We start from the raw sequence: 25,254 nt of genomic DNA, 5'->3' as shown, positions 1-25,254 counted from the left end.
CACTCTGGAAAACAGTGTGGAGGTCCCTTAGAAAGTTAAAAATTGAGCTACCCTATGACTCAGCCATTGCAATACTGGGCATTTACCACAAAGGTACAGACATAGTGAAGAGAAGGGCCATATGCACCCCAATGTTCATAGCAGCATTGTCCTCAATAGCTAAATNGTGGAAGGAACCGAGATGCCCTTCAACAGATGACTGGATTAAGAAGTTGTGGTCCATATATACAATGGAATATGACTCAGCTATCAGAAAGAACGAGTTCTCAACATTTGCTGCAACATGGATGGCACTGGAGGAGATAATGCTAAGTGAAATAAGTCAAGCAGAGAAAGACAATTGTCATATGATTTCTCTCATCTATGGAACATAAGAACTAGGAAGATCGGTAGGGGAAGAAAGGGATAAAGAAAGGGGGGGTAATCAGAAGGGGGAATGAAGCATGAAAGACTATGGACTCTGAGAAACAAACTGAGGGCTTCAGAGGGGAGGGGCGTGGGGGAATGGGATAGGCTGGTGATGGGTAGTAAGGAGGGCACGTATTGCATGGTGCACTGGGTGTTATACGCAACTAATGAATCATCGAACTTTACATCAGAAACCAGGGATGTACTGTACGGTGACTAACATAATATAATTTAAAAAAAATTAAAAATAAATAAATAAATAAAGGTGATGCATAAGTTCAAAAAAAATAGAATCATTGATATGAAACCCAAAGCACAGTGAGAAAAGAAACAAAAATAAACTGGACTTCATCACAATTAAACATTTTTGTAATTCAAAGGATACCACCAAGAAAGTGAAAAGGCAGCCCACGCAATGGGAGAAAATATTTGAAAATCATATATCTGATAAGGGACTGGTAGCCAGAATGTATAAAGAATTCTTACAACACGACAATAAAAAGACAAACAACCCAATTTAAAAATGGGTAAAATATCTGAATAGACATGTCCCCAAAGAAGATACACAAATGGACAATAAGCATAAGAAAAGATGTTCAACATCATCAGTCATTAAAAAAGGTAAATGAGAATCACAGAGACATACCACTACACACCAGTAGAATGGCTATAATAATAATGAAAAGTATTGATGAGAATGTGGAGAAATTGAAACCCTTATACACTGCTGGTGGGAATGTAACATGGGGGCAGCCACTGTGGAAAATAAAATACTTTGGGAATTCCTCAGGGAGTTAAATACAGAATTACTATATGACTCAGCAATTTCACACCAATTAATTATTATTCAGCCGTAAAAAGAAATGAAGTACTGATAAATGCTAAAACACAGATGAAGCTTGAAAACAGTATGCTAAATCAAAGAAACAAGTCACAAATGCCATATATTTTATGATTCCATTTATATGAAATGCCAGAATTGACAAATCTAGAGAAACAGAAAGTAGATTAGTGGTTGTCTAGGGCTGGGAGGGTTGGGGAACATGGAAGTGATTGTTGATGGATATGGGGTTTCTTTTAGTGGTGATGAAAATGTTCTAAACTTACACATTGGTGATGGATGCACAAGTCTGTGAATAAACTAAAAACCATTAAATTACACACTTCAAGGGGCGCCTGGGTGGCTTAGTCAGTTGCATGCCCGACTCTTTGATTTCAGCTCAGGTCATGATCTCAGGGCCCTGAAATCAACCCCTGCACCTGGCTCCTTGCTCAGCAGGGAGTCTGCTTAGGATTCTCTCCCCCTCTACCTCTGCCCCTCCCCCTGTTCATGTGCTCACATGCACTCTTGCTCTCTCTCTTGCATGTGTGTGCATGCTCACTCTCCAAAATAAATAAATTTTTAAAAATTACATACTTCAAGATGGTGAATCTTATGGTATGCAAATTATCTCAATAAAGATGTTATTTAAAAAAAAACATGAAGCAAAAATCAGTGGAGAGAGGAGAGCTTCCAAGTTTAATTTACGGAATTTTAGGATGTGCAGAAAAGACACACCAGGATGACAGAAACAGTATAATGCAGCCAGGGAGAAGGGAAGGCAAAGGGGTACTTCCTTACAAGTCCTCCTGTGGTAAGGCCATCAGGATTTCACTCACTAGCAGGTTACCGCTATCACAAATCATGTTACAACACAGGGCTGCTAGAACATTAAACGTCACATTTTTGAAGAATATTAATGACACAAGAAAATGCTGATAACATTAAAGAAGGCAAGACATATAGTATTTTAACTTTGGGGAAAATGATATACGTACACACACCAAATTTTTATAAAGGATTAGAAGGAAATATACCAAAATATTTTTCTTTATCTAGAATTAGGGTAACAGGTAAGTTAATTTTCATTTTTATGCCTTTCTTATATTCAAAAAAATTCACAATGAATGTTTTACTTTTATAACTCAGCTTAAATGTTATTTAAAATTGAAAATAACACACCATGGGGACAATGCTTTCCAGGATACCTGTTATATTAAAGTGCTCAATCATCTATAAATTCCCAAACTCAATTTATGAAGTGGAAGTGATATAGCTGTCCTATCACTGAAAGGTGTCTGATTCTGCTGATCAGGCTGGCTAGCCCAACAGTGCCTTCCTCTCTGACTCTTCCACCTGCTCAACTGTGTTAGAAGATGATCTTCACAGAAGACAACTTTGCTGAATACTAAGGCCCCAAACAGGAGCCCGTGGGCCAAATTCAGGCCACAGACATATTGTGTGTGGCCTACACAGTATTTCTAGAAGGCTGGATTAGCTGTCAGCATATAAAAAACAGGATACCTCACATAGGAATGAAGATTTCCAGCTTCTCTTGAAATCCCAGAAAATTTGACCACACTGGATTCCCATCATGCATGACAGCAATGAACAGGGCACGTGATCTCCAGTTCACCAGAGTCCCCATCACTCTCTACAGTCTCTTCAACTCTGATATGTAAGTGCCAGTTACACTTTGTTATTGCACTTGTGCTGTTATTTCTTACAATGGAGTTAGAAAATAAAATGTTTCCAGTACGCACCCATGTGAAAATCAAAGCAGAAAAATAAAACACTAACAAAGAAGACCATGTGTTTGAAGAAAAATGCAAACCTACTTCCTTGTTGAAATGAAAAAATATTCCTGCATTTTAATATGCAAATAATACATGTCTGCGTCAAAAGAACACATAACACAATGTACTTCACTTCTGTATCTTACATGCCTGCATGATGTAAGCAGCCTGGATCATAAAAGTAGCTATGCTCTGTTCCTCAAAATATTAAACATACCATATGATCCAGCAATCCCACTTCTGGGCATATACACAAAAGAACTGAAATCATAGTCTTGAAGAGATATTTATAGCACACCCATGTTCAGAGTAGCATAATTCACAAGAGCCAAGATACAGAAACAACCTACATGCCCATTAACAGATGAACGGATAAATAAAATGTGCCATATACATACAGTGGAAGATCATTCAGCCTTAAAAAAAGGAACGATATTCTGATACATGTGAAAACACGAATGAACCTGGAGGACATTATGCTAAGTAAAATAAGCCAGTAACAAAAACACAAATACTGTATGATTCTACTTACATGAGGTACCCAGAAAAGCCAAACTCATAGAGACAGATAGAAGGATGATTGCCAGGGGCTAGGGTCAGGGTGAAACGGGGAGGAGCTGTTTAATGGGTATGAAGTTCCAGTTTTACAAGACGAAAAGAGTTCCAGAGACTGGCTGAACAACAACATAAATGTACCTAACACTACTGAACTGTATACTTAAAAATGGTTAAGATGGTAAGTTTTATATGTATTTTACCACAATTAAAAATTTTAATTAAAAATAAAGTAGCCACGTTCCCCTGACAAAATCTCCCTGTTGTAATTATTGCTCTTTGTCTTTCTCTCAGCATTAGTTTGTGAAAAATTTCTAGTTGGGTCCATTTTCTGGTTTTAAATTAGACTAACCAAGAAAGTGCACCGTTATAAAAAGCAAACCTCACGGATCATTAATGGATGTTAAGACCATTAGGTGAAAGGTTATTAAATAATAGGAGATATGCATGTTGCTAGAATGTCATCCTACAGATTACCTGCTAATTACAAAGGGGGAAAACTTATCTTTTACAAAGGTGAGATCTGGTGGACATCATCTTACCAAGTAATCAAATTCATCATCATTAATTATGGGACAATCTAACATGTGCCTCTTGCTGTGATGCAATATGAAATATACAGTGGGAACACAAGCAGGGGGAGTAGGAGAGGAAGAAGCAGGCTCATAGCAGAGGAGCCTGATGTGGCTCGAACCCGTAACGCCGGGATCACGCCCTGAGCTGAAGGCAGACGCTTAACCGCTGTGCCACCCAGGCGCCCCACCTATGAAGTTCTCTTACCAAAATGTTTAACATGAATCTAATCAAGCCAACAGACCTAACTTTCAGTTTGCAGGAAATACAGGGGAAACATTCTATAAGAAAACTGGCCCAGTCTCATCAACAAAGGAAATTTGAATATAGACTGGATGTTAGGTATTAGGGACTTGTTGATTTTCTTAGGTGTGATAATGATATTGTTATTATGTATTACTATGTAGGAAAATGTCCTTATTCTTAGGAGATGCATAATGAACTATTTAGGAGAGTATCATGATGTCTGCAACTTCTTTTCAAATAGTTTAGCAAAAAAAACCCAAAAAACAAAGAGTGTATGTGTGCTTATCTGTGTATACACATACTCACAGATAAAGCAAATATAGCCAGACTGTAACAGTCATTTAATCTGGGTATGTTCTGTTTTCAACTTTTCTGCATGTTTGTAAATTTTTATAGGGAAAATATAAAGGAAGAAAAAAATAAAGCTCTCTTCTTTAAGAGTCATTCTACTCTCTCTCATATTCTACTAGTAGTTCTTACTTAGTATTACAATACTAAGTGATTAAAATAAGATAAAAAGTTATAAGAACAATAAAAAAGGAGTGTAGATGAAAGCCTGGAAGATAATATGACAAAATGTTAACAGTGATTATCTCTAGCTAGTAAGACTACTGGATTTTTTCTCTTTTATAGATCTCAAAATTTTACAGTACAATTTTCACTTTTTATAAGGTTAAAAAAAGTTGTTTTAGGTAAACAGAGACTATCGTAAACATATACTGCTGTGTTAGTACAAAACTAGCAAAAATATATATTGAAGAACTAAATTCACTGTGAATTTGAGCAAACCAAATGACTGCCTCAAATAATATAATAACCTTCTCTCACACAACCCCCAAAGATAAAGCAGAAATAAAGACAACTAGTAGGTTTTGGTCCTTTCATAGATGATAAGAAGTTTCTTACCTTATCTTCTGGGTTACCAAGAATCTTAAACAGAACAGTGTAAGAAGACAATTCATAGTTTTATAGTTTATATAAAAAGTATTCTTTGTAAAGTATAGGAAACAGGCATAAAAAAATACCAGGAAAAGAGTACTCACCCTCCACAGACCCCTGGTACCTTCTTGTTGGTATATATCGATGAAGCTGCCAATCATGCTGCCTTGGAACAAGCTTCCCTGGGCTTGCATTCGAATCTAAAATAAGAAGATTCTTATCCTCTGTTTTAACAGAGACCAAAATGAGACGTTCCACTCATTTAAAATATAGAAAACAGTATTTGGGAATTATCAGAAATATTAGCCTGCTATTGTGATGAAATTAATGTCAAACTATATATTTTAAAAATGTAATTTGTGTCAAAGTATATTTTATAAAAATGATTTTCATCAGCCTCACATTCCTTATACTTAGTCCATCAATTCTGGAGTTGAAAGATAACTTGTGGGAAAGCAAGAACAAGTACTCAATGAGGGCAGGAAATAATTCATTTAAAATGTGATTAGTTTAGTAAAAAATTAGAAACAATCTGCATGTCTAAAAGCAAAAACAAAGGACTGGTTGCATAAATTATGATATGACCATTTAATGGAATACTATGCAGCCATAAAATTTCGCTATAGAATATCCGTTCACGTTGGAAAATGTCAACAATTAACAGCTAAATAGAAAAAGCATGTTGCAGAGCAGTATACATGGTATGTCATTTTTATTAAAAACACGTAAACTAATGGGGTGCCTAGCTGACTCAGATGGTAGAGCACGAGACTTTTTTAATACATTTATTCTTTCAAGATTTATTTATTTGAGAGAAAGTGTACATATGTGCATGAGGGGGTAGGGGGAGAGGGAGAGAGAGCGACAATTTCAAGTAGGCTCCCTGCTGAGCACAGAGCCTGACGCGGGGCTCCATCCCGCCACCCTGATATCATGACCTGAATGAGCATAAATCAAGAGTCAGATGCTTAACCGACTGCACCACCCAGGCGCTCCAAGCATGGGACTCTTTATCTCAGCATTGTGAGTTCAGACCCACATTGGGTGTAGAGATTACTAAAAAATAAAATCTTTAGGGGCACCTAGGTGGCTCAGTCAGTGAAGCATCTGCCTTCGGCTCAGGTCATGATCCCAGGTCCTGAGATCAAGCCCCACATCCTTCTCCCTCTGCAGCTGCTCCTGCTTGTGCTCTCTCTCTAATAAATTTAAAAAATCTTTAAAAAAATAAAAATAATAAGTAATAAAATCTTTTAAAAATGATGTAAACTTAAAAAATAACTATGCACAGCAAAGAGACTGGATGAACATATACACACCCAAATGTAGACAGTGGTTTATGTCTGAGTGATAAGACAAGTGAGCATTTTCCTCTTTTGTGTTTTTCTCCTGCCTTCTACTTTTTTCTACACTGAACATGCATTCTTTATGTAATTACTAAAAGCAGAAAAAGGTTTTAAAATGTAATTTCATGCTTACAAGACCTTAAATTGAATTCTATTTGTAAAAAGCATGATACCGTATTCTGCAAAGTAGCCTTTGCGAGGTGCAAGAAAGTAGAGCTAGCATTCAAAAGCCCTGTGAAAGAGTTGGTACAATTTCCCACTGACTGCACACATAGAATCATAGTAGTCACTAAATACTAGTGGCCCAAAAGTGGGCCTGATTTTCATGACGTGCAACTCTAGGTTTCAATAAATGTCTTTGGGAAAAAATGAAACAGCATGTTTTTATGTGGAAAGTCAGTTGTTACTAGGGGTTTTGAAATAAAAACTCTAACTCAATTAAATTGGAATAGAAATTATCACAAAGACAAGTGGAAACTACAAATATCCTATTCTAAGTAAGAGACTTCTGGGGCGCCTGGGTGGCACAGCGGTTAAGCATCTGCCTTTGGCTCAGGGCGTGATCCCGGCATTATGGGATCGAGCCCCACATCAGGCTCCTCTGCTATGAGCCTGCTTCTTCCTCTCCCACTCCCCCTGCTTGTGTTCCCTCTCTTGCTGGCTGTCTCTATCTCTGTCAAATAAATAAATAAAATCTTAAAAAAAAAGTAAGAAACTTCTTGAAGGAGGTGATTCCTGAGCAGGGCTGGGACCAGGGTTAGGTAAGTGTGGCACTTTCCTCTGGCACAAAATGTAGGAGGAGGACTCAAAAAACCACAGTAATCCAGACAAATAATAATGCAATATTTCAAAACATGAAAATGTATGCACAAAACCCACAATGAACCAAATACCAAAACTGTAGTTAACTAAAGACAGGATCCAAAGGGGTGACATTTGGGTGAGGTGAGTGAGATGAATTATACAAAATACCGGTATTTTGTTAATCATGAGTATGTTGTATTCATTTTAGTTTTTGAAAAATATTGCATAAAAATGTTTTCTCTTGATTACTGAGTTTTTTGTGTCCCCTTTCATTTTGCATCCAAGGGGAATAGTTCTGTCCCTGTTCCTATGCACCTTGAAAGAGAAATTCATGAAGAAAGAGGGGAAAGGCATTACAGTCAGAAAGAGAGCTACATACACAAAGGCAAGCAAATAACATATAGTGAATCAGAAAGAATTGTCCAAGGATATGTGAAAGGACTGAAGAGCTCAATTATGATTATAGATCCTATACTGGTACTTTCACCGTCTAAGTTTGTGATTCTCCCCATCCCCAGCACCCTCAGCCCTACCTAGGTATAAGAAAAGAAAAGGGAGATTATAGCATTGGTCAATGGTTGTAATCGTACCAGGCAGGTCAGAGGGAAGGAAATTGAAGCAAATCACTTAGGTGATTAAATCGAGGATCCAGATGGATAAGAAAGGAAGCTTTAAGGAGTTAAGTATTACTGTTCTTGAAAAGGTCAAGTGTAATTATATTGCAAATGTTCTGGAATTTTAGGATACAATCAATTCTCTTCATAAATACTTGCTCTGTAAATTTAAAGTGATATAAAAATTCTGTAGCTACATTACTCTCAGTTTAAACCAGAAAGATCATTTCATATCTTTTCTCCATCAACCATCACTGGTTTCTTTCATGTGTGCTGTGTTTCAAGTCACTCTCTTGGTTCTCAAAATTCTCTGAATTGCAATAGATCTCTCTTTCACTAACCTAGTCACCTGTGGTTTCGAATAAATAAAGCATATGTCCTCTTTTTTCTCACATTTCCCCTAAAATAAATGTCAAAAGCTTGGGACCCTCTCAGACACTATAATCATATATTTAGTGCTTTTAATTAATCATAAGTTTAAATAAGTTATTAACTATGTAGAAAACATGTACCATTTTATTAGATAAAATGAGTACAGTATTATTAAATGTTTCATCCTGTGTTTTGATAAAATCTGAAAGAAATCCAATTATATTTTTAAAAATCAACACCACTAACCTATGCTGTTCTAGTTCTGAATTCAAAATATCCCAACACAGACCAAAATATGCCATTTTAAAGCCAAATCTCACCCTTAAAGGAAATACCAGTAAGACAAGAAAAGACAATGCATTATAGACTAAGGTACCTCAGTTAGCTACTAAAGGAGGCTTCTCCAAAAACTGTATTTTGATTTATTCCTTTGTCTGGTACCCCAGATTACATCACAGTAAATATACCATACTAAGATTTGAAATGGGTGGGGAATATGCCTTTCTTTTGTAAAGTGGAGGAAGAACTATTAAAAACACAAATTCATTCTCAGATCAATTTTAGAAGACAAATGGAAGTAAGGGATCTGGAAATTGATTCCCTTAAAATTGCATAGTCCCTGGAAAGAATATTATAGGGGTTTGCATACTCTAGTTTAAAGACCAATGGATTAACACATATCATAATAAATTGATTACTACTTCCTGAGCACCTACTATATACCAAGTATGATAGGCAGCTTACATATATTATCTCTAATCCTAAACAACCCTATGCAATAAGTACTGAATTATTTTCATTTTATAAATGAGGAAACCAAGGCTTAAAGCAGTTATTTACCCAAGGTTTTACAGCTGGCAAGTGACAAAGTGGAGACCTAAACCCAAATATGACTCAAAGTTCATGCTCTTTTCATAACACTTTGTATACATCCAATGCTACCAGACCTCTCTTACCTTTAGTACATCAGTGGGGTTGGCTATAGTGGAAGATATCACTCCTGACACTACCCCACAGATCATATTAATTAGAAGAGTTTCATCTGTAAAACGGAAAAAAAAGTCTTTTTGTATTAAGTACTAGTTTCAAAGAACAGAATACTCATCTATCAGAGAAAAGAACCCTGGGAAGAGAAATGACTGTAAGAAATGAACCACAAAGCTTATGAAACTAAAGAAACTCAAATATTTCTAGATCCCAAATCAGTACTGAAACATAAATCATTATTTTTTAAAAAGTATTTCTAAAAGACACTGGAACATGTCCTATTATTCTATGTACAGCAACTGCCAGTAACCCACGTAAATTCAGAATGTGGTATTTCTTCTTCCATCATTTCAAACACCTAAAGAAAATTCTTTTGTCTTTTTCTGAAGAATCATCAACTCTAAAGACTTAGGAACCAAATGTTAAAAAATAAAAACTTATGTGTTCACAGAAAAAAATTACCTAAACATTAATTTTGACTGGCCTTGATATCTACTAGCTTCTATTTATTTAAAGAAGATTCTGTAGACAAATATGAAAACCCAGTCATTTGAAACTAAATCTGCTCAGCCAAAAGAAAAAAAAGACGAAACCATACAGCATAATGTTCTAAAATGAAAATTCCATCTTCACCATGCCTCCTTACCATGAAGAGCCTACAAACAGAAACTAGGTAAACCCAAGTGAAGCATTTGTGAAAAGAAATTATTTTAGGAAGCGAACCCTTTAGAATCGTCAAAGAGGCTCCAGAAAAAGTCAATTTAGGACAATAAAATAATTCAAAGGACATTACTAATCAAAAGGCTCTCCAGCTATCCCCAACCATGCAACAGCTAGGCCTGTGGTAAAATACCCATTTAGTATAGTATCAAGCTGGAAACGCTGCAGCAGCACATTTAGAGACATATGATAATGCTGAATGTGGGTAAGGTGGCCACAGGTACAACAGAATCTAGAATAGTCTAAAATTACTCCATCTAACAAAAGCTTATCAAAATTGGCAGCTAGAGAATTGCTTATAGCTGAAGTCCTTTTGTTGATGAAGACAGCATTAATTTTCTGGATAAACTTGTCCATTTTCCCTCTGTGATGACCAGAAGCCTTTTTTTTTTTGATAGGAAAAGGGACAAACTTAAAGAGCAGGTCCCCCTAACCCATATTATCACCTCTGCAAGGATTAATCCCAAGTCAGTAGGAGCTTGCTTTGTCCTTGCAATGACTGTCACCCACTCTCAGACATCCCATGATGCATGCTTCTGGGTAAGCATGATTTCAATAATCCCTCTGAGTACTACCCCAAAAGAGAATGAGTCTATACTGACCTTCTAAACGTTCTACAAATAATCTCTTCAAGCTTTGGTAAATGCCAATTTTAATGGTGCCATATGATGCCTGTCTTAGTAACGCAGGGGCAATTCTGCCAAAAAAGAAAGAAAGAAAAAGTCAATTATACTCAACATGCACTTGTAGATTATACATATCTAGATAGTTTACTCATTTCCATTACCTCATTCCACCCAACTACATCAGAATACGCAATATACATTCACCAAGAGAGAGCACATTTGATCATAAAACAAACCTCAACAAACTTAAAAGAATTGAAGTCATATAGAGTATGGTCTCTGACCATAATGGAATTAAACTAGTAATCGGTAAGGAAAATCCTCAAACACCTAGAAATTAAACAACACATTTCTAAACAATCCACGGTTCACAAGAACTCTCAAAGGAAATTTTAAAAATACACAGAACAGAATGAAAATGAAAATTCAACCTATTAAAATATGTAGGATACAGCCAAAGCAGTGCTGAGAGGGAAATTTATGACACAAAATGCTTACATTAGAAAGGAGAAAGGGAGAGGGAAAGTCTCAAATCAATAATCTAAGTCCCTAACTCAAGAAACTAGAAGAAGAGCAAAGTAAACCCAAAGCAAGCAGAAGGGGAGGAAATAATAAAGAGCATAAATTAATAAAATTGAAAACAGAAAAACAGAGAAAAATCAATAAAGCAAAAAGATAGCTCTTTTAGGAAAAAAATCAATAAAATTGATAAAACTCTAATAAGGTTCACAGTAATAAAAAGAGAGAAGACATAAGTCACCAATATCAGGAACGAAATGGACAGCACTACAAATTCTGCAGCCATTAAAAGGATAATAAGGTAATGCTATAAAGACTTTATGCTCATAAATTCAACAACTCAGAAGAAATGGACTAATTCCTTGAAAACTACGAACTACCAAAACTCTAAATGAAATAGATAAAAATATGGGAATCATCAAAAAAAGATGAAATAGATAATCTGAATAGTCTCATAGCCATTAAAATATTTTAATTCACAATTTTAAAGTTCCCAAAAAGGAAATCTCCAGGCCCAGATAATTTCATTGGGGAATTCTACCAAGCATTTAAAAAATCAACACCAATTTTACACAATCTCTTTCAGAAAAGAGAAGAGAGAATATTCCCCAATTCATTTTATGAGGCTAGCATTACCCTGATACCAAAACCAGACAAAAAGAGTACAAAATGAAAAAACTATATGCCAATATCTCTCAGAAATTTAGATGCAAAAATCCTTAACAAAATATTAGCAAACCAAATCTAGCAATGTAGAAAAAGAAGTATACACCATTATTCACCTTATGGAGATTCACCACTTTTTCAATTTATTTTTTTGGCAGGTTTATATGGTATCATTTATTTTTTATTAAATTCCTTTTTAATTTAATTTCAAGTAATTAACATTTAGTGTATTAGTTTCAGAGGTAGAGTTCAGTGATTCATCAGTCTTATATAATACCCAGTTTTCATTACATCATGTGCCCTCTTTAATGTCCATCACCCAGTTACCCTATTCCCCCCATGGAGGTTTTTTAAAAATCAATCTTACTTCGTAACAGTTGCAGATACATCTTTAATCTATCAAGGAGGTACCAGAGCCAAGATTTCACCCTATTTAAGTTCTGCTTATAAACTGAAGACATTCTCACTCATACCTCCTTTGAGATTCTTCCAAATTGCAGAGCTACACTTTAGTAGTTATAAATAGAAAGACGACAGCAGCTTGGATGGTTATGATTTTTTAAATGATGACTAAATATGCATATTTCTGACATTATTGCTTGCTATTAGAAAAAAATAATCTTGTGATTATCCATGCTGATTAAAAAACAAGGTGAAACAGCTGGTCCATGATTCACTAGATTCAGGATGTATTACTTGATTTTTTTCCCTAAGAAAATTACTTTTTTAAAATTAAGTCTAATACAGGTTAATAATAAAACTGATGTTCATTCTCTGAGCAGTAAACTGGTAACCTGGATGCAGGAGTGACCTAGGAAATTGGCAGCAGATAAATGACAAAATGGATGATAAACCACAAACCTACAGCTAATTAAAAGTTGACAAATAGATGGGTCTCCCTCTCTCTCATTCTGCATTTTATGTTTAAACTGCCAGAATAGTATCTCTTTAAAGAGGAAAATTTTAAAAGAACTGAGTATTTGGCAACTCAGGTAGAATATTACAGAAATATATACATTTAACTGGTGTTGCTATTCACAGTGGCTATCGATGACGTTCAGGAAAACAGGAGAAAGCCAATGCTGCAATGAGATATCCATTTTAAAACATATCACTTAAAGCCAGATAAACACAAAATCCAAAGCTCGAGACCTACCAGCAAGTGAAATATAAACTGTAACATCAATATTGAATTACAAATTGGAATGGTGAATATGACGGGCACACACTACCAGAGAGCTAAAATACATGGCTTCTCTAAAAAGTATTTCCCTTCATGATGTAAGGAAAGAATCCACTCTCACCCGGAATACAGAGCCAATACACCTTCTTCTTTATAGATGCGGAACAAGGCATGAAACATTCCTCGGTATTTTATCTCTTTAAAGCGAACATCAATACTTTGGCCTTGAACCTGAAGTCGCGTTTTGGTCAGGTCCACAGGGAACGTTCCTATAAAGGATCACACTGATTTATAAGCTTTTCCAAAGAGTCACAGTTAAAATTTTAGCCGAATTTAAGCCAATGACAATTTTAAAATGTAAGACAAAGTCATTTTTATAACACGTAGAGGGTATCTCTACTAGGAATACCACTGTCAGAAAAGTTGTGTTAAATTGAAATATACTGTACTGTATCTATGCAGTAGGATTTGACCCATGCTATAATTAAAACTGTGATATAATGAAGTGCTTTAAGTTGGTCCTAATATACAACAAATACAAAATAATTTAAATGATGTTTTATTCATCTGTAACATACAATTTGGCACTTGTCTCTTCCTCTGCCCCCCATCTCATCTCCCCACTTCTCCTTCATAAAATCTCCCCAGATTTTCACAAAGAAGATAGGAAAGCATGGGATTGCTGTTCCAGGTACCCTTATATACAATTAGAAAGTTTTGTGGGTTTTTTTCTTTTATCTGTTTACAAGAAACAAATAGTTTCCTAATATTATGAAAGATAATGGCAAAGTCCTATTTGGTCTACTCATCTTGGTTCCCAGGTAATTCAGGATTAATAACAGCACAGTGCTTAGGAAATTTCTTTAACCAACTTCTATTATTATATCAACACACAGAAGTGGCCATTACATTGACAAAATATGTTCCAGGGAATATTTCGAAGTCTAAAACTAACAAGATTATGTAGCTCTGGTCACTGATGACCTTGCTATCACAACACCAGAGCATTTGCCAAGAAAGTCAACAAAGATAAATGGATTAGAGTCACTTATGAATAGTTTAGGAAAGAGAAAATTTGGAAAATGAAAAAACACAATCTAAAAATATTTCAAAATTAAAATCAAATAGAGAAGAATCTAGTTTGGTCTTATTAGTCAATTTTCCTCTAAAATGGCACAGAGATTTGAAAAAAAGAAGTTTGGATACTAAAAAAATTTAACAACTTAGCATAAAGGAAAGACCATTAGTACAAAAATATAGCAGAAACCCCTATATTATCTAACTCCCTTTATCTTTTCATATGACTTAAGCCTAGAGCAAATTAATAAATCATTAAACTATCAAAAGAGCTTCTTAAGTTTGACTTTTCTTAATCTCACTCACCATACCATTTGTAGCACTTTCTCAGAAAATATTACTTAATGGCTTAGAGACAATAGTTTTTAAAACAAATAGAATGAACGTCTTTTCACTTTTTCTCTAGCTTTCATCAAAAATAACTGTCACCATAAGGTACCATCTATACCATAGAAGCAGATTTGTCAATTTTCACATTCTTACCAAACTCAGCAACGATAGAGGCAAGGCCGCCATATACAAAGGGTTTCCAATTCAGACCAGACATCTCATGGCTTACAGTGGCACTTTTCTGGTGCTAAAAATAAACACAAATCAGAACAAGGCACAAGAGTGAGGAGCATTTGTTAGTGTCTGATCACATTATTTGTATCAACAAAACTGAAAAATAAAACAGATGTAGAGGAAAAACCCTACCAAGTGAAATGAAACAAAATGGGGAATCCTGTTTTATGTGCTGGATGATCATGAATATGTTCTTTACTGCCATTCTGTATGGGGAGGCGTGCAATTCCCTCAAAGATTAACTTGCGCCCTTCATTCTCTCTAGTTTCTTTAATTTTATCCACATTCCCACCCAAAGAAGAGGTTTCAGTCTATCCAGCACAACCAACTTGGACATTCAACTAGACAATTACAAGCAAAGGAACCTGGAGTTCAAATTATATGGGCTGAGGCATCTCATAAAAGCAGTTCATAGTATTCTGCAACCTTGATTCAGGTGCAAAGCAAAGGCTGACACCGCTCCCCTCTCACGTTCTTAGCCCTCTCATCTCTCCACTAAACTTCAGAGTTCTAGTTCATCTAGCTACTTGTAGCTATACACAACTTCTCCCCACAAAGCCCAAGCTGAATGAAGTACTTTTTCATCTTCCTTCTGGTTCCCAGAGGAATGAAAACAATATAAATGATGTCTCTTCTCTCTGACATTTAACATACATCCATCTAGTGAATTTATTTTTCCCTGGCCTTTTAAAGCACATTGATACAAATATTTTCTTTGATGTTTACCAATGTATTTAACAATGTATTTCTACTCCCAGCCCCTTTTACTTCTTCCCCATCCCACCCCCATTAGACCTGTCATCTTCAATCTTTTCATTTTTGTTTTTCCTACCACTCTCAGCTATCTCTCTTGGATTTTACTTTTTTTCCACAGCTCTGCCCTTTAGATCAGTAGTTTTCAAATTTTAGGTACACAAAAATGATCTAGAACGTGGATTAAAACATAGACTGTTGGGCCTCACCCTCAAAATTTCTGATTAGTGCCCTGGGTTTGGCCTGAGAATATGCAAGTTTCCAAATAATGCTGGCGCTTCCACACTTTAAGATCTACTACTGCTCTATGTATCACCTACTAAATCCTGGTCCAGCTGGAAGTAATCTCTTTTAAGATGGACTCTGAGATTTCTTTTAAATATTCCTTTTTCAGAACTTCACAGTACATATACTACTGAATTTCAAAAACATCTTCAAGTGCTTTACAGTCAGGAATAAAGACTCGGAAGTCAGACTGCCTAGGTTCAAATCCTGACACCACTTACTAGCTCTGTGACCAAGTTACTTAACCACTCCATGCCTGTGTTTTCTGAACCATAAAATGGGGATGATAATAAATACTATCTTACAGGGTTATTGTGAAAATTAAATAATATATGTAAAATACCTAGAAAAGTATCTGGCACCTAGTGCAACTATTATTTTTTTAAGTTTATTTTTTTTAGTAATCTCCATACCCAACATGGGGCTCGAACTCACAACCCCAAGATCAAGAGTCACATGCTTTTCCAACTGAGCCAGCCAGGCACCCTCTAGTTCAACTATTAGCTATTATCATTACTACATTTCAAAAGGTACTCAAATTTACATTTTAACAGATATTACTTGCTGCCCACCACCTCCACTGCCCAATCTGAAGTTAGCACCATTGAGTCACAGTCTCTTTTTAGGGGAGACAAGGTTTTGCTCTATTTCCACAAAAGGAAATCTCTTTAAGCACAAATGAACAATTTCCCAAAGAAGACAGCAAACATGCAGACAAATGTTTTAGTAAGAGACCACAAAAATAATTATGGACACTTCTTTTAAGCACAGTGTGATCAGCCAGTCCATCTGATATACAGAGTCTGGAATAGATAGCTCTTTTGGAAGAAAATCGTTGAAAGAAATTCTAAAAAGCAAAGTAGGAATAGGCACTTCAAGTACCAGCTGCAGTTTGAAATGAGTCTCAAGTACTAAATATTATCTTATTAACATTTTCAGTTATGACCACATTTTATTACAATTGATAGTAAAACATGACACACACGGTGAGAGGGTAAGCATGGAAAAGCAAGGACCATGGCATATCCCCTCTCTTAGTCAATGAAGACGGCATTTTTCCCTCACAATTTAGAGATTTCCCAAAACAGTCAAGCTTTTCAAATGGCTGCTATGCTTCTCTTCAAAGCTTTCTTTTTACAACTTCTTTCCACTCATATCATTACAGAGAAAGCCTCTATCAGAACTTTACTACCTGCTACCCAGACTTTTAAAAAGATGTTCCCAGGGTTCAGGGAATAATAATAAATCAGTTAAAAACAGGGGGCAGAGCCATAGCAGGGAATGGAATTTTAGGTTAGCCAGCCCAGTGGTTCCTTAATGAAGTTTTCACAATTCTAGATGAAATGAAGAAAATAAGGGTACCTAGTGCTTTTTCTTCAGCTGAATGAAGTCCTTTAATTTAAAGGACTATCTATTAGGAAATCATGTTCTTTCTCCTGGAGCATTTTTTTAAATCACCTTTCCTGTATGAAATGTAGTTGGTAGTTGATTTTATCTAGCATTCTTCTTAGCAAAATAAGACTGGCTACCTTAATTTATGCCTCCTCCCCACACTTTCACTTAAATGTTACTGGTCCATGAAATCCAAAAGTCTAGGGACCACTGGCCAAATTCAACACTGCTACCACTCCTCTATCTGTCAGTAAAATCCCTTTTCCTCCATGTTAGGAAAGAATCTTGTTATGAAAAAGTCCTTTATATCTTTAATTACGTCTGCTTTTAGACATTCTTTCCTCATTGAGCCAAAAGTCCACTTTCCTCTAGTTTTCACCCATTTGGGGAGGTAATATTAAACGTATTCTTTTTCCCTATGGGGGGGTCCTTCAAGTATTTAAAGACAGCTATCATGTTTTCCTACCTCTTATCTTTCTCAGTGTAAACATCTACGATAATTTTCATCACTTCCTATATATATTCCATTTACTACAGCTGAAAACAGCAGTCACTTTTGTGGAGGCCATATCACACTACTGAAATCATTAAAATGTCAGCTAAAACCTCTAAGTCTTTTACATAAGGCCATATACATGCATGCATGTCATGTTATATCTATTCCACAGTTGTGCAATGTTTTTTGAACCTTCATTTACCCCCTTCTATATCTAAATTTCAGGCACACGGGATGAGGTTTCTCTTCCAGTTGCCCCATGTTATTTTCTCTCTTAACTAGGTAAGATCCCTAGGGCAAACACCATGTCTCACAGAATTGGGTATACAGCCATTAAATACTTGGTTTATTCCTGTGAAATGTCCTTTATCTATGTAGGCAGTATGTATACAAAAGATTGCGAGGAATTAGAAAGTTAACTTGCTGGATCTGAGCAATGCTACACACTCTGTACACAACATTTTGTTTTTATTCATCCTCAGACATTCTCTAATTCTCTTCCCTGGCTTTTCTGCAGAGAATTACTTGTGTAAAAGACCTCAAGCATGCTAAAAATGATTCTAAAAATGATTTTTACTTGTGGGGGCTATCCACAGATATGGGTAAAAGGAAAGAAGTCACATCTGAGTTAAAACATAAATATACTACTTTAAATATTTATCGCATAAAGAAGCCAATGAAAAAATGTCTTTAAAATGCAAACATGTGTTCTGAAGTCCAACTAAGGAAAATCTGATAGCCTAAAGAGTGAGAAGAATGTCCCAGAACACAAGTTACATAGCACTTACTATTCCAAATATCTGGTCAGATAAATCTGGGTGCTTTTCTCACTTTCTCCTTTAAAAATGAGTAGGCATTACAGATTCTCAGACTTGGGAGATAATAATGGAGAGAGAAGCAAATATTTATTGAAGGCATACTGAATGCCCAAACCTGCAACATGCTATGGGTATAAACATCATGTTAAAAAAAAACAAACATATGTTCTAACACATGACAAAATCTATCATTCAACCTATCTTTCCTGGATAATCAAAGAGATTGGGGTGGGGATAACGTATGAAATATAGCACTTGCCTTTCAAGAGCTTATAATTTGGCAGAAGAAATCAAAGTAGTTCATTAGAGAAAAATTAAGTACTAAATTATATAGTACAAGCTACAAGAGCAGGAGCATGGAAAAGGAGACAATCAGCATGGGCCTGAATAATTTGAAAGGCTTCTGGAGGTGAGAGACTTTAAATGGGCCTTGCCAGAGAGCAGGCAGAATCAGGATAGGTGTAGGTAAGGGAGGGGTGGAGGAGGAAAACAGGATGAACAGAGACACAAATGTGGAAAAAGCACAGCATGTGGAGGCAGGCATCAGTATAGTGTGTTCTGAGAAGGAAGAGCGGAACCTAACTGGAACTGAGAATTGATTGAAACAATTATCAGACAAGAAGTACAGTAAGGAAAAGGTTACACTGAAAAGCTTAAAACCAAAATGCATGTGTGGCAGGGTGGTAGGGATACTGTAAGTTTTTGAACAGGGAAGGGACAGGAGGATATCCACATTTTAGTTAGCCTACTAGGGCTGCAGCAAGCAGTGGATTACAAACGAGAGAGGCAAGGAAACTAGCTTAGGATGGTATGAAGTAAAGCAAAGTAAAGCAGACAAGATGTTTGTTGGCAATGAGGTTAGAGATAAACTTCTAAAATGGAAACACAAAGGAACTTGATGATGTAGGGAATGAAGACAAGAGTTCATAATAACTCCAAGCATCCCTAGCCTGGAAAAACCAAGAAAACACTGACATAAAACCACAAACGTCCCCCTTTTACCTTGTCTGAGACTCTAACTCATGTTGATAATGGCTGTCATCCCAATTAGTTAGCTGAACTGCATTTTAATAGATGCCTTCAATGCCTCTACCTCAAGGAGTGGCAGGGGGTAGAAACTGAAGGGGAGCATCTTTTAACAGCATCCCTCACACTAACACAATGGAGGTGTTTGCTTACTCCGCTTACAATCACGGCCGCCGTTGCAAACTTCACCCTTAGAAAAATTAGGATTATTCCAGGAAAGATACCCATTCACCCTCTGGGTAGCAGGATCTTGCCAGTTCCTCAGCTGTCAGAGCGAGCTCGTGGAGAGAAGGGAGGCGCCTGAAGAAGGCGGCCTCCCAAGGGGGTCGAGGAAGCAGGGTTCAATCGAAGAAGTAAAACCACCGATGCCAGAAGAGTGAAAGACAGGGAAGGGACTCAGCTGAGGGGAGAGAGAGATCAAAGGACCGTTAAGCCCCTCCCAGGCCGGGAACCAGGCCAGCCCGGCCCCGCGCGGCCTGGCGAGGCCCAGCCCCGCTCCCCAGCCTAGAAGTCCAGGAGCTCCCCCTCACCTGCTCGGGCTCATCGGACGACTGGGAAGCCGAGGCTCCCACAGTCGGAAACGCCACCGCAATGCCAACCCGGAAGCATTGAAACCAACGGAAGTAACCAAGTCGTCGCCCCGGCAACGGTGGCACAGGCATTGCAACACCACCTCCTCAAAGCCTAAAAAAGAAGGCACAAAATAAGAGGTGGAAATGACAGGGGTCTTAAAGGGGGAGTCGAGCCGGCTGCGAGTGCAAAGACCCAGAAAGGGCAACCCTGTGGGGAGAGAGAACTAAGGCGTGAGAATCTGGCAGCTTCCGCAGCTCACATGCTCGCCAGTTGGAGGCAGAGATGTCGCCTGGTTACCAAGTTACCACCCACCTCTGGTGTACTAGGGCTGGGAAAGGGGCGGGGGTTAAGAGGAGAGCTGCCCGCCAAACCTAAATGACGCGAGGGGCGGGACAATCGTAGTGAAGGGGCGGGGCGGGGCGCCTGCGCGCAAAGTACGAAAAAAGGAGGGAAAGTGAGGGGGGGCGGGACAGAACTCTTAAAAGTAGGAAAACGAGGGAAAGGAGTGAACGGTATTCAGTGAGGTGCCCAAAATCGAAAAGAAAATAAAGATCAAGTAAATAAACCGCGGCACTGAATGAGCGCCAGGTATGAGGGACTGAGGAATCAGGCTCAGGCCCTGTACTCAAAGCACACGGTTGAGAAAAAACAGGTTGGAAACAGAGAGGGAGACCATAAAAACTTAAAGATAGAGAATCTGAAGAGTAGAAAACCTAACGGGGGAGTCCAAATTAATCCGTACCTCACAATCAGCCAGAAAATGAGGAGCGAGCCCGATGTCCGGCTTCTGGCTCTAGCCCCCTGGGGACCGGAAGGAATGTTTGCAAAGCACCCTGGGTAATTCTGTTGACCAATGGGCTACATTTGATTTTTAAGCCGCTCACGCGGAGGTTCCATAATTACGCGAGAATACAAAATGATACACTGTGTGTTGAGTATAAGTAAAAGTGGACCAATGCAAGGCGCTGGCCCTAAATTATTGTCGAATTAATAAATATTTGGAATACTTTGTTCCGAAAGGCTTTTTCTCATTTTAGTTAACACTTTGGTTTTTCCTCCCATTAAAAAATTTCTTCAGGCAGCGCACATAATATTACCTGATGTGGAACGCTTACCAAGGATGGTGCCAAGAGCTTCATGTGTAGACAACCACTCCATGAGACATGTACTATTATTTTCCCTTTTGATAGATGAGAAAACTGAGGTCTTAAAAGAGTAACTTGGTATTGGCAGAGCTGGGACTCAAATTTGGGTCTGACTTTAGAGCTTAGGCTCTTAACTGCCATGCTATGCTGCTCTCAACTTTAATAGTACCCTTGTTACCTTCAGAAACTTTCTTACTAAAAATAGATAATATCAAAAACATGTGCATGCATTCCAAAACGTGAATTCCCTTCAATTTACATCTCAGCAAAGCACTCCTTTCCAGCCAAAGAGGGCTGTAGCTTAGAGTCCTTCTTACTTGGAAGAACTGTATTCTCTGCAATGATGTGAATTTTATGTCTCCAGCTGTGTGGCCTGGTCCTGTCCCTCACATTCAAGTCACTTAACTTTATAGAATTAAGGCCTTCTCTATGAGCAAATCACTGTTTTAACTTTTCTACAAGACTGCACTTTATCCTCCTCAGCCACTGCCACCACCAGCTAATCTCACTGACCACCCAGGTAAACTTTGTTAAAAGCAGCTTTGTTTTCAGATGGCTTATTTTTAAAGTTCTACGATAGATGAATTAAAAAGAGCATTTGTAGAAACATAAACACATACCACACTTTTATTTAACACATTTGCTATCTGATTGCTTAGTTTGTTTTCAACATTTTTATAAAAACAACACAAAAAAGATCTAATCCTCATTATCAAAGTTGGCCATTTTCCTTTTTAATTACCTCCTATTTGTAGTCTCTATCTCACAGACCAGTATTTGATTATACTCTGTCTTGTGTTATGCCTGAATTCTGATCTCTCCAGAAGATAAAGGATTCAAGAGGATAGAATCCTGGAATCTTCAAGTTGGAGGAACACTTAGAGGTCCCTTCTATAATATTCATTATGTACAGTTATCCGGTCTCTGCTAGGATATTTCCAGTATAAGTATACATTACAAGTCAGCCCATTACACTATTGCATAACTGTTAGGAAGTTCTCATTTATGTTGAACCAAAACGTGCTTTCCTCTTTCTACTCTCCCAAGAGAAACATCTAGTCTTAAAGAATGAAAAGAGCACTGTATTTGGAGCCAAAAGAAATCTTTTTTATTAATTAAGGTGATGTTTACATCACTAATAAAATATTATGTCAATTATATCGCAATAAAACTAAAAAAAGAACAAAAAAATAAGTAAAATTGAGAACATTTTTATTTTTATTAAAAGACATAAGAGAGTGAAAAGGCAAGCTACAGGTTGGGAAAACAGACTTCTGATCCATGTATCCTACAAAGTCTCATATCCAGTGCAAATAAAGAACTCCTAAACTCAGAAATAAAAAGACAGGCAACTCAGTATGTATGTATGTATGCACATACATACACATATGCACACAATAGAATATTATTCAGCCATAAAAAATAATGTGATCTTGCCATTTATGACAATATGGATGTATCTAAAGGGTTTTATGCTAAGTGAAACAAGTCAGACAGAGAAAGACAACTACCATATGGTTTCATTTATATGTGGAATCTAAAAAACAAACAAAAAACCCCAAAGACTCATAAAATACAGGGAACAAAAATTGTGGTTAACAGAGGGGAGGGGGATGGGGGAATGGGAGAAATATGTGAAGGGGGTTAAGAGGTACAAGCTTCCAGGGGCGCCTGGGTGGCTCAGTCGTTAAGCGTCTGCCTTCGGCTCAGGGCGTGATCCTGGCCTTCTGGGATCGAGCCCCACATCAGGCTCCTCCACCATGAGCCTGCTTCTTCCTCTCCCGCTCCCCCTGCTTGTGTTCCCTCTCACGCTGGCTGTCTCTATCTCTGTCAAATGAATAAATAAAATCTTTTAAAAAAAAAAGAGGTACAAGCTTCCAGTTATAAAATAAATAAGTCACTGAGATGAAAAGTACGGCATAGGGTATATAGTCAATAACATTGTAATAACTAACGTATGGTAACAGATGGTAAGTATGCTTATCTTGGTGAGCATTGCATAACATACAGAATTGTTGAATCACTATGTTGTACACCTGAAACTAATATAACATTGTATATCAATTCTACTCCAATAATGAAAAAAATTTCAAGTCTGCAAACATGCAAAAAAAAAACCTCAATTTTTTTAATGGGGAAAATACTTGAGAGACAGTTCATAAAAGAGTATATCCAAATGATCAATAAGCATATGAGTAAGTGTTCAACATTATGAGTCATCTAGAAAAAAATTTTTTTAATTTATTTGACAGAGACAGAGGCAGCCAGCGAGAGAGGGAACACAAGCAGGGGGAGTGGGAGAGGAAGAAGCAGGCTCATAGCGGAGGAGCCTGATGTGGGGCTCGATCCCATAACGCCAGGATCACGCCCTGAGCCGAAGGCAGACGCTTAACGACTGAGCCACCCAGGCGCCCCTAGAAAATTAAAATTAGAATCACAATACACACCCACCAACATGACCAACATTAAAAGGCCTGACAGTACAAGGGGTTTGGTGGAAAGCATCTCAAATTCTCATACACTGTTGGTGGAAGGATGTACTAGTTTTCTATTGCTGCATAAAAAACATTGCCACAAAGTTAGCAGCTTAAAACACCACACATTTATTGTCTTCCAGTTTCTGCAGATCAGGAATCCAGGCATGACTTAACAGGGTCCTGGGCTCTGGGTCTCACCAGGTGCAATCAAGGTGTTTTTATCTCAAGACGATTAGGGAAGAATTTGCTTCCAAGCTCACTCAGGTGGTTGTGAAATTCACTTCCTTGCAGCTGTAGCACTGAGGGCTTCAGTTTCTTGCTGGCTATTGGCCAGAGGCCACAGTCAGCTCCTGAAGCTGTCCCAGTTTCCTACAACATGGCCCTCTCAATGGACAGTTCACAATATGGCAACTTGCTTCTTCCACACCAGCAGGAGAATGAGAGCCTGAGATGTGGTTTTATCAACACAGGATATAGTGGGACTATTATTTTTCTGTGACGAAGTCTACACCTATTTTTCAAGATTAGAATGGTTTCTTTTTCTGATTTAAAAAGTACATAGTCATTATAAAACATTTAAACTGTACACAGAAGTGGAAAGAAGGTAAAAATCACCCAAAACCCAGACATCCAAAGGCTACTACTTAACAGTGTGGAGAGCCTCCTTCTAGTCCTTCCTGTGTGCATACACACATACTATCATTCTTGGGATGTGCGTGTTTCTGTCACATGCTCTTATAGGGTGGCCTCGTGCTGAAGTCAGTGTCCCCTGCTACCTTTTATGGTCCTCCCACATTTCCCCAATTTTAAAAGTTATGTATCCTATAAAGATACATAAAAACCATAAACAAGAGGATAAAAATGCAAAAGAAGTAAAAAAAAAATAAACATCACCCCCACTACCCAGATAACACCATTAACATTTCTATGTGTTTCCTTCCAGTCATCTCTACTACCCAGGTAACACCATTAACATTTCTATGTGTTTCCTTCCTGTCTTTCCATCTTTTATATAACTGTGTATATACTTCATAAACCTTGCCTTACTTCCTGGCTTCTCACAAATCTCACTCTCCAACTCATCCCCCACCCACCCCCATCCTGGAAGGCCAACCTCTCCCTCCATTTATCCTTCCTATTAGCTTCTTGTTCTTCCCATGGTACATGGGAAGCGAGAAAATCTTTTAACCCTGTGTCACCCTCTGGATACTGCCCAATCACCTTCCGTTCATGGCCCTTTAAAAATTTTTAACAATATTTTACTTAATCCAGTATATCCAAAATAATATCATTTTGGAATGTAATCAGTATAAAAAGTATTGAGATATTTCACAGTTTATTTAGATACTAAGTTTTTGTGTATTTTACACTCACAGCCCATCTCAGTTCAGACTAACATTTCAACTGCTCAGTAGCCACATGTGGTGAGTTGGCCACCATACTGGGCAGCAAAGATCTAACTCATTGCTCCATCTGT

General features: G+C 37.4%; 1 protein-coding gene across 3 annotated transcripts in view; it reads right to left on the bottom strand.

Annotated features, from left to right (window-relative positions):
* SLC25A14 (solute carrier family 25 member 14) overlaps positions 1–20,437 on the bottom strand; it is a 32,606-nt gene extending 12,169 nt beyond the window's left edge. The window contains exons 1-7 of one of the 3 annotated variants that reach the window (XM_034648938.1): positions 20,113–20,235; positions 19,736–19,982; positions 14,732–14,825; positions 13,293–13,440; positions 10,780–10,874; positions 9,427–9,512; positions 5,442–5,537 (exon numbers count right to left, since the gene is read on the bottom strand). In XM_034648938.1, the coding sequence (XP_034504829.1) occupies positions 5,442–5,537; positions 9,427–9,512; positions 10,780–10,874; positions 13,293–13,440; positions 14,732–14,825; positions 19,736–19,810 (594 nt within the window). In that variant the 5' untranslated portion in view covers positions 19,811–19,982; positions 20,113–20,235. Of the gene's footprint in view, positions 1–5,441; positions 5,538–9,426; positions 9,513–10,779; positions 10,875–13,292; positions 13,441–14,731; positions 14,826–19,735; positions 19,983–20,112 lie in introns of all 3 variants that reach the window. The other 2 variants (XM_034648940.1, XM_034648937.1) reach the window with 2 other exon arrangements.
* Between the last annotated feature and the right edge of the window lie 4,817 nt (positions 20,438–25,254).

Source organism: Ailuropoda melanoleuca, chromosome X (genome assembly GCF_002007445.2).
Source record: "Ailuropoda melanoleuca isolate Jingjing chromosome X, ASM200744v2, whole genome shotgun sequence".
Taxonomy (NCBI): domain Eukaryota; kingdom Metazoa; phylum Chordata; class Mammalia; order Carnivora; family Ursidae; genus Ailuropoda; species Ailuropoda melanoleuca.
Note: the sequence above shows the minus strand (reverse complement) of the source record. Positions and strands in the feature narration are given on the sequence as shown.